This window comes from Varroa jacobsoni, unplaced genomic scaffold (assembly GCF_002532875.2).
Source record: "Varroa jacobsoni isolate VJ856 unplaced genomic scaffold, vjacob_1.0 contig00230, whole genome shotgun sequence".
NCBI classification, from domain to species: Eukaryota; Metazoa; Arthropoda; class Arachnida; order Mesostigmata; family Varroidae; genus Varroa; species Varroa jacobsoni.
Window position 1 is genome coordinate 4233 of NW_019214433.1, and position 13226 is coordinate 17458.

Here is a 13226-nt window from a genome sequence, read left to right on the forward strand (position 1 = left end):
CAAAACGCCACGAATATCAACGGATAGATTGTCAAATGGACGCAAGCTACTGCTCTGGCTGCTGCTCTTTCAATAGAAGCTGCATTGCCAACGTTAACAAGAACTGTTGTGAGAGCTCAGCGGTAGTACTAAAGATTTACTAATGGGTAGGTATCGGCGGACAACAAATATCCAGAACAATGAGATTTTTGCAGAAAAGGAGGAAATGGAAAATCAGTGTGGCAGCTAGTCAGTTAACAACCAGCTTCCTGGTACTGCCGGTGTTTCTGCTTGGGTCCCGGTTGTTCTGGTAGCCTGTGGCTTATATTACCCATTCTCGAGGGGTTAAAAAAAAATACTGGACCAGCCTATTGATGTGGTAACATGTACAGATGCTGTAACAATTTGCATAATTAATGGAGCAGATGGCTAAACGCTGCTAACAAGAATGGGGAAAATAGGCACAATGCATTGTCTCAGAATGTATAATAGGATAATTTCCTCCTCATGATTGCGAAGTTGTGCGCTGTCTCAATGATCGACTCCCAACTTGAGTAGCTTAGTGGACTGTATGGAAAACCCAAGTGAACAGCAGTTCCATAAACTTGTTATAAGCCAGAAAGCTTTATTTTTTATTCCCTTACGTTTTCTTTGCATAGCGACTTCGAAGAATTTGGTATGTAGTAGCGATCTTTATTATTATTATTTCTCTATTATTTAGCGATTTGGTAGTAGCGATCTTTATATATTTCTCGCGTATCTATCGCGTATATAGAAGCTTGATACACTTATCATTACAGTAAGTATATCAAGCTTCAGGCAAGAGCAGTACTTTGCTTGTCACACGGGATTTTTGAAACAACAAATTTCACCGAATATTCATTCATTCCCCAAAATCAGGGACAGTTTAACTGAACCTTTATCAGCAATGACCGAAGTACAAACTTGTACCGCTGTCATGTGGCGATCGGGTGAGGCGCGATGACAGTGTTAATAATGAGTTTTTTTTTTATGGGTTTTGTAGAAGGTACGGCTTTTATTGCCTGTAGACTCAGTGCTGAATACAATTTAGACAGTAGTGATCTTTTTGGGATGACTGAGGTCCTGGCTTCGCTGCCGCTGCATTACGTTATGTGACTTAACTTACCGAAAAGAGCGAATCCAATTTAGGTAGTGGTCGATTACTCGGTATGCCAGGCTGTGCAAGACACGTTTTTTTAATATTGCGGTAATGGGATGGGTTCTCGCATCTTTTAAGAATGAGACGTCGATGATGATTAATCGCTACATCTGTATTTGTTCTGTCAAAGTCCCTTGTAACCACTATAGGTGGTAGCATCGCTTGGTGAATAAAATTAGATCTGCTATGTTGTCCTTTTTACAGTACAAGCATTATCGGTGCGGATTACAGTATTTTGTTGTTGGCGTTAATAATGCCAAGTACGTCGCTCTGCAAATCTAATAGACCAACAAAATACTGAATAGGATAGTGTTGGTGTCGTCTTCGACGTAGGTAAACAGTCAAGTACTGTCAGTTGTATCTAAGCCTACGCAGGAAATTCGTAGATTTGTTCCAGACGCAAATTTTAACCGAAACTTATTTATTTTAGGTGGCTGCTCTAGACTTGAAAGGCGATTCAGGCCAGGGTTCCCAGTCACAAGGAAACTCGGCTAAGCCTGGTAAGTTTCAATCGCTTTTGTCATCGAATTTCAATTGGACTCTGAACATGTAATGGTAGAAATGCTTATATTATAAGCAAGCATGTTTCTCGACGAGTGCCTGCAATCTAGTCACGGCTCTATTTTATAACAATACATTCGTTTATAGTCATAGCAAAGTGCCACTGTTTGTACTTGATTTGAATCGTGTGCATTTTTCGTATTCGCGTTTTACAAAGTTTTCTGCAAATTTGCATAATGAACTGACAACTATCGTTACTATGAGTACTTACCGAGAATGCGTAATGATAGCCGTGAAGTGAATGTCAAATATGCTTAATAGTTCTTTTAATGATGGGATGGACTGGATCATTGGATCAGTCTAGTAGCCAAACGCTGGTGTGACGGTGGTGTGGTGAACGGTATCTAGGTGCGGGACTCGTAAGGTAGAGTATCCGCAACCGATTCTCCCCGATGGATAGAATGGGTGGCATTAAGTTGAACAACTTAATGCCACCCATTCTTACATTCCAATATTGATGCAATGCCTGTTGCATGATGTGCCAAACCTCTCATACTGACTTAAACAACAACGTTGATTCTGCTTCACTTTCCAGTGACTCATGTTTTATGTCATGGTTTGGTACATTTATATCAATGCTGTTTGTTTAAACTTAACGTTTGTGAATCACGTAATGTTGCCCGTTGAATGACGTTGATGGCTGGTCATTGTGGCGCATATAGTGTACCAACAGCATGCATAGGTGTTTGTGTCGTAAAATAGTGAATATGCTAATATTGAATATTACAACATCATTAAAGTCACGTGTGGCACGACCCGCCAAACATCAATCTCACTATTAGTCTCTCCATTATTAAAATATATTATCATTATTTATTACTACTATTAAATGTATCTGGCTGAACGGGTCATGTGATACGGCTAAAGGGTCACACCAAGAAAGGAGTTAGTCCCTAGATGTACGTAGATATTTGTTTCCATAACAGCTGTTTAGACTATGTGGCATGTAAAAGCTGTTACATGTAGAAAGGCATGGTCAGAACGCTTTTTTTTGCTACAAGACGAGCGGAACGTTTATCTACGCGTAACCACGTTGAATAAGTGGACTACGCAGTGCTATTTAAAATGCCGTGTGCTAACCCAACAGTTTAATTGTATTGACCACATTCATTAGTTATGTGGTTAATGCATCTTGGTTATTTAACTGTGTTGTTTGGCTTTTTTCTTTGGTATATTTTAGCCAAGTACGTCCCCCCTGCACTACGTGGAGGGGGCGGAGGTGGTAATCCTCCGCCAGCTGATTTCGGACCAGGACCTGACCGTCGAGGCGGCGATAAGGGAGGCCCCCGAGGCTACGGTGGAGGATTTGGGGCTCGCGACGGAGGCAGGAGAGACGGGCTGCCCAGAGACAGTACGTACCTATATTAACAGCCTATGCCCCAATCTATTATATTTACTAGAAGAGATTTTCTAGAGAATATATATATGTATATATACATATATACATATATATATGTATACATATATATATACATATATATATGTATATATATATATATGTAGAAGGATTCCAAAAATACTGCAAGCTTTGCGTTGTGTTAAGGAGTCGGACGTCAAGAGAACGACTGGCACGCGGTACAGGGTTCTAGTGGTATCTACCGTGGGTCTTGAACCCACGAACCTAAAGAGTAAAGAGGAGCGTAAGTAGTCACGGTACCGTTAAAAGATCACAACGAGGTTTGGTTGATTCACTGTGATTTTTCGCGACTTTTTCCTGTTTCTTCTGTCGTTGTTGTTTCAACAGACTACGGCCGCAGCGGAGGTTTCGGTGGACGGGACGGCGGTGGCCGTTACGACAACGGTCGCCGAGACTTGTAAGTTTTCTCATGTTGCTTTCCATTGCATCTATTATTATAATTATTATTATTGCCTATTATTATAAACGATCTATTACTACTAAATATTAATTAAGGCCGACCAGAGAGGCCCTCCAGTCTAATCGGTTTCTAAACCAAAAACGGTTTCCGGATTAGGATCCAAAATGTGATGCTTTTGCACTTTAGGAGTGTGCATGCGATCGTATTACTTGCGTTTATCAAATTTGCGCTGATTTCGAGCATCTTTTCGTGGTTTCTCATGCTGATGATGCGTTTTTGTTTCTAGCGGTGGTTCGAGTTGGCGTAGCGGTGGAGACGACTATCGCGACAATAATCGAGGGTATGTAAGGTTTGAATAGGAGCGAATATAAGGTAGTGAATTAAGAATTGGTTGCAATATGTAGCATCTCGTTTGTGAATGTCATATATTTTCTAACGTATGGTTTTTCTGTTTGCTACATTATATATCGATCTATAGCAGCGATTTTGGCCGAGGCGGGGGCGGCGGCTATGGAGGCCGAGGTTCGGGAGGCGGTTATGGCGGCCGTGACGGTGGTCGAGGAGGAAGCCGCTGGAATGATCACTGTGATGATTGGACAAAGGCTTTGGAGCGTGACGAAGCCTTGGAACACAAGTTGTTTGGGGCACCTCACGCCGGTCGGACGAGCTCTGGGATAAACTTTGAAAAGTACGAGGACATTCCCGTCGACGTCTCTGGCAATGATCCTCCGCCGCCAATTGACACCTTCAATGACTGCGGCACGATCTGCGAGTTGCTTCGAGGCAACATCGAATTAGCTAATTACACGGTACCGACGCCCGTGCAGAAGTATGCCATCCCCATTGTCATGGCTCACCGTGACCTTATGGCCTGTGCGCAGACAGGCTCGGGCAAGACTGCAGCTTTCCTCATACCATCTATTAACAAGCTGCTGGTCGACGGCCCCCCTGAACGTATCCCACCACCGCAGAAGTTCACTACGCGCCAGAAGCAGTATCCTCTTGCGCTGATTCTCTCGCCGACACGTGAGCTGGCCCAGCAAATTTACGACGAAGCGTGCAAGTTCTCGTACCGCAGCCGTGTGCGAGCTTGCGTCGTATACGGTGGCGCTGAGCCGGTGCAACAGATGAAAGATCTAGATAAAGGTTGCCAATTACTAGTGGCCACTCCTGGCCGTCTGCTCGATATGATTGAGCGAGGTAAGGTGGCGCTTGACCTTGTACGGTTCCTCGTGCTCGACGAGGCTGATCGTATGCTCGACATGGGTTTTGAACCGCAAATTAAGAAGATCGTTTACGACACTCAGATGCCGGAGACAGGTGACCGTCAAACACTGATGTTCTCGGCCACTTTCCCCAAGAAAGTTCAGGAGCTGGCCACTAGCTTCCTACACGACTACATTTTCCTTGCCGTTGGAAGAGTGGGCTCCACTTCGGAGAACATCACTCAAAAGATTGTGTGGGTTGATGAGCACGACAAGAGGGAGTTCCTGCTGGACCTTTTGGAGGCCGCGGGACTGCGCTGTGGTCCCGACGGTTTGGCGCCCGAAGCGGCGGAGACCCTGACACTGGTCTTCGTAGAAACGAAGAAGGGCGCCGACAGCCTGGAGAACTTCCTCCTGAAAGAAGGCTACCCCGTCACGTCAATTCACGGCGACAGGAGTCAGGGAGAGCGCGAAGATGCCCTGCGAAGCTTCCGCAAGGGCCATACGCCTATCATTGTAGCAACAGCTGTGGCCGCCCGAGGCTTGGATATCCCCAACGTTAAACACGTCATCAATTTCGATCTCCCGACCGACATCGAGGAATACGTGCACCGCATTGGTCGTACTGGCCGTGTGGGTAACCTCGGACTGGCGACATCGTTCTTTAACGACAAGAACCGCAATCTGGCTTCGGATCTAGCTGAGCTTCTTCAAGAAGCAAAGCAGGAACGCCCGGACTGGCTTCTAGGTCTCGCGAAGGAGGAGAGCCGCGGCTTCGGTCGCAGTGGTCGCAGTGGCGGCGGCAGCAGCAATCGCCGTTTCACCAGCGGAGGATTTGCTTCCCGAGATTATCGTCAGGGTAAGTTATACTCGATTATGGCACTATTTAATTTATTCGTGCGGCTTAGTTTATTTTATATATATATAATTTCAATGCAGATAGCGGTCAGTCCGATTTTCACCTGCTTTCGTGTATACTCAGTTGGTGTCTATGTACGATTAGTATCCAGAACTGGCTCTACCCCTTGATTAATGCAAACACGAGCACTGCCGCTAATTAGCAGTCGTTGTCGCTCCTCACCATTGTTACTTATCGCTATTACAACGCAGGCAACTTTGTAAGTCGCAATACCAACAGCAGCGGCGGCGGTGGGGGTCCAACCGGTGGACGTGGAAGTAGCTCGTCGTCTGGGAGCCATCGTAATGGTTTCGGAAGTTTTGGCTACGGCGGAAGTGGCTATGGTGGCGGTGGCTTTGGTGGAGGCTCTGCCTCAAGCGAGTGGTGGGATTAAATGTGGGATTAGAACGAAAAAGAAAGCAGCGAATTCTCCACAAAGACGACGACGACGACGGCGGCGGCGATGACATCAACATCAACACCTACAAGAACAGCAGCAATCAATAAAAATACGCGGCAAAACGACACGTTTTTGATGTTGCGCGCACTTATTTCGATTGGCAGTTAATGCCGTGGAGAGACAACAGACACATTCGTCTGACAAAACAGCGACAACAAAAACGCGTAACAAGAATGAAAGGGAAAATACGACGTGGGAAAAAAAGCGAGTTCTTCTGTGGTAAATGGTCTTCGGTGTAATCGTCTCTCATATATACTAATAAGTAAACATGGAAAAATTCGACGACCAATTAATCAATCAATCGAACCAGTCGATGACACCACTCGAAACGAAGCAAGCAAAACACAAATAGAAGCTTACTCCTGATGAAAATGTGATTATGACGCCAATTATAATAAATGTCAATAAGCAATCTAGTACTGTCGACAAATAAAACTGCATAACATCAACAACCCCCAAAACGACGGCAACAAATCCATTAGAGATGTAATACATTACAGTGAATGAATGACGAAGTTAGTAAATAAATTGCAATAGCAATTGGACGGTGCGGCAGGTAATATAAATTGTTCATATGACGGCGGCAGCGCAGCACACCCTTTTCAACAAAAAAACTTTTTTCATTTTTCTTGTGCGCGAAATTAAGGTGAGTTCAGAGAAACATACGTGTTCAGAGTAACATACACGTTACTAATGAAGGAGGCACTCGGGTCACGCGTTGCTAGTCGAGGAACCATTCGGGAGATTTGGTATGGTATATATATATATTGTATGATAATATTTAGTGAGATCCGTAGAACGGTGGAAGTCTGTTAGGAGGAGAAATGGACAGAAGGGCAAAGATGTTCGCCATAGTTGTTTTATTGCTGCAGGTGCGCGCGTCTCCTTTTATATTATCACAAATGCCGCTATTGTCTCTAATTGCTGCCATTATATTGTCTGTTCTAATAACTGTAGAGAAATAAATCTAGAACGCAACGATGGATGAAAGGAAACAGGGAAATAGAAGGCATACTAAGATGAAAGGGGCAGACAAACGCCGCCGTTGAAACACTGCAGCGGTTTGGTAACGACAGCACCAGACCGCACTATTCTTAGTTTGTAATCCGCTAAGCTGATATCCTCTATTATAATTACTATTCTATTATCTAATTGTACGAATATCTTCGTGTCTCAGTTATACTAAAGTACAGTAACACCTGACTCGATTTAAAAAAAAAAGCCGAACTTCAATAGAAAGCCAGACCAACCGACACCGAACACACAGCTGGATCTCTTGAGACCGCTGAAGTATGTTGAACATTCATTGAGACATTAGTTTACTATCACTACAATCTATATAATGAAACAACACAGTAACAGCAAATTGAGCTCCACAACGCGACGTGGCACAGGAATGTGATTGTCTATTTAACGTGAATATAGGTGACGTCGGATGGTGAATAGAGCAACGAAAAAAAACATTTGCAGTAACAGTACTGGTGCCCAGTGGGCATTTAAACAGAAAAAACACCTCATGGATTTTGGCAGAAAGAGACTCTGTGAGGTTTCCGCGCGGGTGCCAGTTCCTTGCTGCAGCCTGCCACTGCGGTGACCCCGCAGTCCAGATCAGACTGATTAACGACCCTGGTGCGAATGACAACGGACGTGTTACGTCTTTCCGTTGCATTGCAAAACAATTACAACGTTCTACGACCACCAATCCAGAATTAATTGGATTAGTCGCCGGTAGGTGGCGCAGGTGGGCGATCTCGACCTATAGCGATCATGCTAAGCACTGCTTTATTGATTATTGCGACTTCTCCAGTAAAATAATTACAAGTCGAAATAACTCTAAGACTGCTACAACGCTGAACTGAACGAGAGCTTTGATGGTCAGTTCTGTTGTACAGTTGAAGAGAATGCACGGACAAGTTTGGAGGAGAGAACAGTGCTTGACGACGCTACTAATCCTTGTACATTGACTGATCGCTACTTTGTGTAATGTATAAAGAGGAAGGTGAGCTAAAGGACGAAGAAAAACAAAAGCTAGGAATTATTAGGGAATTTCCACATGAATGGGAACACAGATAATAAAAAGACTAATAATATACATAGTCCCATTGTTCCTACTCTTGTCGCGAGAGAATGAGAAAGAAAGAGCAAGCGAAATAGCGAAACAACGAAAAAGAGAAAATCCAAGAGTGCGGCGTATTAAATGTGTAGAAAAAGTCCAACGATAATAATCATGACAATGCTAATAATAACAAATGTCGTCTGACTGGGCTGCCGTTACCGTATTGGTTGTTCTTACTACTACTACTACTACTACAACGACTGAGATTGACTATTGCAAGGAGGAATGTAGCGACACGAGCGATAGGGAAGTTGAGAACGATGCGAGGAATAAACATTATCTACAATGATCAACTATGGGACAACGAGAAGAATGCTGCTAAAAATAATGATATGTAGTAAAGATATTAATAACGATAATAGGAGGTACTAAAACGTGATTAATAATAAAGGCGAGACACACAGTTATCTCGAGACGAGGACGGGACGGGCTTTGAAGACATCATTCTAGGTGAAGCTTGTCAAAGTGCCCACTGTAAAAGAGCATAAAGGATTGTGCTGTATTTTGTTTTCTCTTTTTACTTACGGGTTGCAGTTCGTGCGCCCGCGAGTGAGCAGCATCGGTTGCCTACAACAGCATCGATAAGCGTACGAATCAATCTGTGTGACTAGAGCGAAGTGGTGGAGATTTAACAAATGTTCATGAAAACGATTAAAAGAAGCGAATAGGTGGGACACAATAAAGACGTTTTAGCAATGATAATGAAACTGGGGCAACACTGAATGAAAATAAGGCAGAAAAAAGAGTCGGGAGGTATTACTGTATATACTGCTGTATTATGCCTATCACACTCATCGTCATGAATATCATATAATTACATTATATATTACTACGCATGCGCGCATACACGCGACGACGACGACGACGACAACAACAACAACAACAATTACACTACAACACATCAAGTAAAAAGCAAAACAAAATAGCTATGAATAACCTCGGTCGGCGTCGGCTTATCGATCGATCGATTTAACCGAAGGCGTTACCGTAGATTTTTCTTCTCACTCTCTGATATTTTGCAAGTGCTAAGGCAGACTAATGGTGAAGACCAGGATTTTTGTCGGTTTATCGACAGATGGCGCAACAGGACTTCTACTTAACGTGTTCCTTTCGGGGTAATACACTGAACACATTCATATATACATAATATATCGATATCAAGAAATTAAAAAACAACATCAAGCAAAAAACAAGAATAACGTGACCGATGAAAGGGATGGAGCAGACAATAAGAACACTGTTTTGTGTTTATCAGCGCGACGCCGTCCTCGACATAATATGAAGTGAAAGATATGTAATAAATGGGCTTCGTTGACGATGAATCAGCTGATCTCAAGTGAACGACGAGGCAGACTAATAAACTAATAATTATCATTGCCACTATTAGTGACAACGATCATCAAACACCTATTGAACATACATCAAAGACGCGTCGCCCGACCTATAGGTTACAATTAGTGTCGAGCAAGAATTAAGGGAAGATCATAATTAGCAAAATCAGCAAATAAGCAAGAGTTGAACGCTAACAAACATGATAAGCAAGGGAAAGAATCGTAGATAGTGATGAAACGCAGAAGATGTTCGAAGGATGACCTCGCCGACGCAGACGAAAATTTGGTGTGAACAAGGGCTGACAAGAACTCCAATGGGCACGAATTTGAGCCAAGGCAGATGACGGATTAGTGAGCCCGGTAATGTACCGGCCTCTGATACTTCCTAGAATTTTATACGAGTAATAATAACAATAGGGAAGTAATAGTTCTGAAGGTGACTGATAATGCTAGTGAAAAGCGAACAATCAGATGTGTGGGGAAGAGGCTAGAATTGCATATACCTTGTGTCGATATAAATATATAGTGCGTCGATCAGGGTAAGAGGACGGATTGGGCTAAAAGAATCAAGTTGAGCCCCCTTTCGGATGATGAAGATGATCACCAGCTAATGCCGAAATGAAGTGTGAGTAAAATAAATACTTGAAGTAAGAAGCATGGGAAGACAACAGTAAAAAAATTTAAAAAAAAACTATAACAAGAGGAATAAGGATTTTAGGGCGAAAAGGCAAGGATAATGATGATGACAATACTGACTGTATTTGAACAAATCGAACGAAAAACAATAAAGTTCATGTTTGCTCACGTGCGCACACTATGGGGATTACTTGAAGAAATTACCTTTGTTCGTTCCCTAGTGATGCGTGAATGAGGCTGATAGTTTATCGCCTAATAAAGCGAAACAAAGCGGAGCGTCGGTGAGCTTCGGCAATGTTAGGGCACACAGTATATATATATATATATACACGACAGCGGTCTGTTCCTTGAGACTTGAATTATAATTAATTAAAACAGACTGAAGTAAAAATGATACACATAATTCTCGAGTGTTTGTTGACTGACAATGATAAAAAAAAAATGGGTGTATACCGAAAACTAGGCGGTGAAAGCAAAAAGCGAAAAATAAAAAAAATTGAAGTACATTAGAACAACAACAATAAAGACAAAAATTAAAAAAATATTTACTAAAATTATGAGGCGAAATGAAAAAGACGCCAGCAGTAGGAAAACAGAGCGCTTTATTTTTCCTTGTAGAAGTATGTTGGTTGACCGAGGCTATTCATAATGAGACATTTAAAAACTTCAAGCACCAGAATGGGAATGAAAGCAAAGCAGTTAAAGAGTAGAGAAAATAGACTTCGTTGAAAAACGAAATGAGATAAGTGTAAACATTAACAACAACAATAAGCTTCAGGCGTTCGTGATCATCTGATTGCACATGCTTGAGCAATTTTTGCGCAGATCTTATTTATACAACATCTGTTTACAACATTAGATGATAAAAGATCTACGATGAGCTGGGTCTCCGAAGGTACGAGACCGAACGAAAGGCTGGAATAACAGCATCAGCAGCAACAGGAAGAAGCTACCGGAACAGCAAAAAACGACAATATAACAAAAATAAAATTCTGGTGACTAGAGCGAACCTTGTGGTCGCCTTTTATCACTAATATGTCAACGTCTTTACTCGATAGATACACAAATGATATAAAGGTTAAAAGCATAATAAGCGTAAGCGTATTATATGTATGGATATCTACATACATACACTAAATCATGAATATCTTTCGGGTTTGATAAGGTTCGTTTAAAATGAATAGATAAAACTACTTGATAAAGTAAGGAACCGACTCAGTTATAATGCTGTGAGACATTACGTAGTCTCTTCTTTACAACATTTTTTCCTCTGAAGATAAACCCTAGATAGTGGTCATGTGTTATGCTGTTTTCCCAAGCTGAAAACCGAATTCAAGCATCAGATACTTTGGTTGAAATACTCAAAACTGAATAATTTTGCTGCCTGCTTTTTGGCTTAACATATAGGGTAGCTTTCCAGTTAAGCTAAACGACTTGCTGTTCGAACGAGTCAAGGGTTAACCAGCACTGTTCTTTCAGAAATTACTATGTCCCTTCATGGAAGAAACGGCCACTTCAGCCTTAGTACACGATATATATAATTCCAATATTATCCTTTATAGCTAGGAATATCAAAGTGTACGGATAAATTAATATACGTTTATTTGGCCCAAATGAAAATAGACAAATAGAGCTTGATGCACCCTTATGCCATCTATTGAGCTATGTTGCGAGACTAAATTAGTTAACAAGTGTGCAATGGGCTTAATTTGATCTTCAGCGAGTTTTTCAGGACTGACATAAACAGTATCTGAAAACGGAGATTTCCTTTTCGACTTCAGTAAATTTAGATTTAAAGCAATAATTTCGTAGAACAATTACAGTAATATAATATCGCTCTGAAGAATATTCCTGCCAGAAAAATAGTATCTGTTTATCAAGGGCTATATATATACACTAAAGTTAGGCAACATTTGTTTCTCCATTACTGAACATAAAAATTTACTTTAATAATAAATGTAAACTATATATGGTTCTCGATTTAATATTAGAAAAAAATTTAATTGCTTGCAGCTAAACCACAAAATCCTGCTCTGAACGTAGCGTTTGAAGGGAGCTCTTCGTACCGTCCATTCGTAAAAAAACCGTTACGGGCTGTACGTGAGCCAGCATATGTCCCTTATCATCGACCCGTTGTAAAAGAAACAGGCCACTCACTCCGTCAATAATCAACATCTACATATAGAGTGAAAGCAATAATAATAATAATGCCAATGTGTACACTGTCGAGCGGTGCTCGTTGAGCGTTAGCTTCGTTACCCGATTTTGTGTCGTTTTTCCTAATCCTTGCAACCGCTGGCTGTTTCCAGTTTAGCATTGAACATCAGCATCGCTGAACAAACGTAGATCAACCGCCTTGTTGATATTACGCAAGTGATATATCTGTTCCACCTACTCACGGCCCATTTCACTAAAACCACCATCCCGTAAGTGTGATCGCGGCCAGCCATAAATGAAAGTAGTCTACGGGACTGCCGCCGCTATTGGCGGCGCTGATGAAGATGCGATCGTTGATTGTATATGATCGTAATAAGCGACGTTGAAGCAAAGACCCGATCCAAACGGTCGCCGTCTATCCATTTGCCGCCATCGACAATTCTCCTAGCATTGACGAAGCCTACGTAACATTGTCTGTATTACTGTCAAGGACTAGACGACGAGCTTTTTTTTCTTTATTAATAAATAGATATGACCATTTCTAAAGTCATGGACAGTCATGTTGCATGGCAAAATAAAGTGTGGCCAGCCGATCTAAGAGCAATAGTAGGCATAATATATATATATCGTTTGTGGGTACTAATGCTTCGATTAGGTTGCCATGCATGGAAAATTATCGTATGGTTCGGTAGTTTTTGTATATGCGTGCATAGAAAACTGATAACATCCTATTGATGACGTTCGTTAATCCTGTATATCATATCCCAATTAGATGCGAACAACTCCGATCACCTATTGAATCTCGAAACTTTAGCTAGCACCTTTTCAAAAAGGTTTCTTTTATCTATCCTTTTATACCTTCACAGTGTTAAGGCATAATTTATTC

At 41.9% G+C, this 13226-nt stretch overlaps 1 protein-coding gene across 1 annotated transcript; it reads left to right on the forward strand.

Annotated features, from left to right (window-relative positions):
* Positions 1–1589: 1589 nt before the first annotated feature.
* bel (ATP-dependent RNA helicase bel) lies at positions 1590–11217 on the forward strand (the record flags this gene model as incomplete). The annotated part of the gene is given in 6 exon segments (XM_022851477.1): positions 1590–1659; positions 2901–3071; positions 3465–3534; positions 3824–3877; positions 4016–5601; positions 5853–11217. Coding segments are annotated over 6 exon segments (2133 nt in total), but the record flags the coding sequence as incomplete, so codon positions are not given.
* Positions 11218–13226: the final 2009 nt, after the last annotated feature.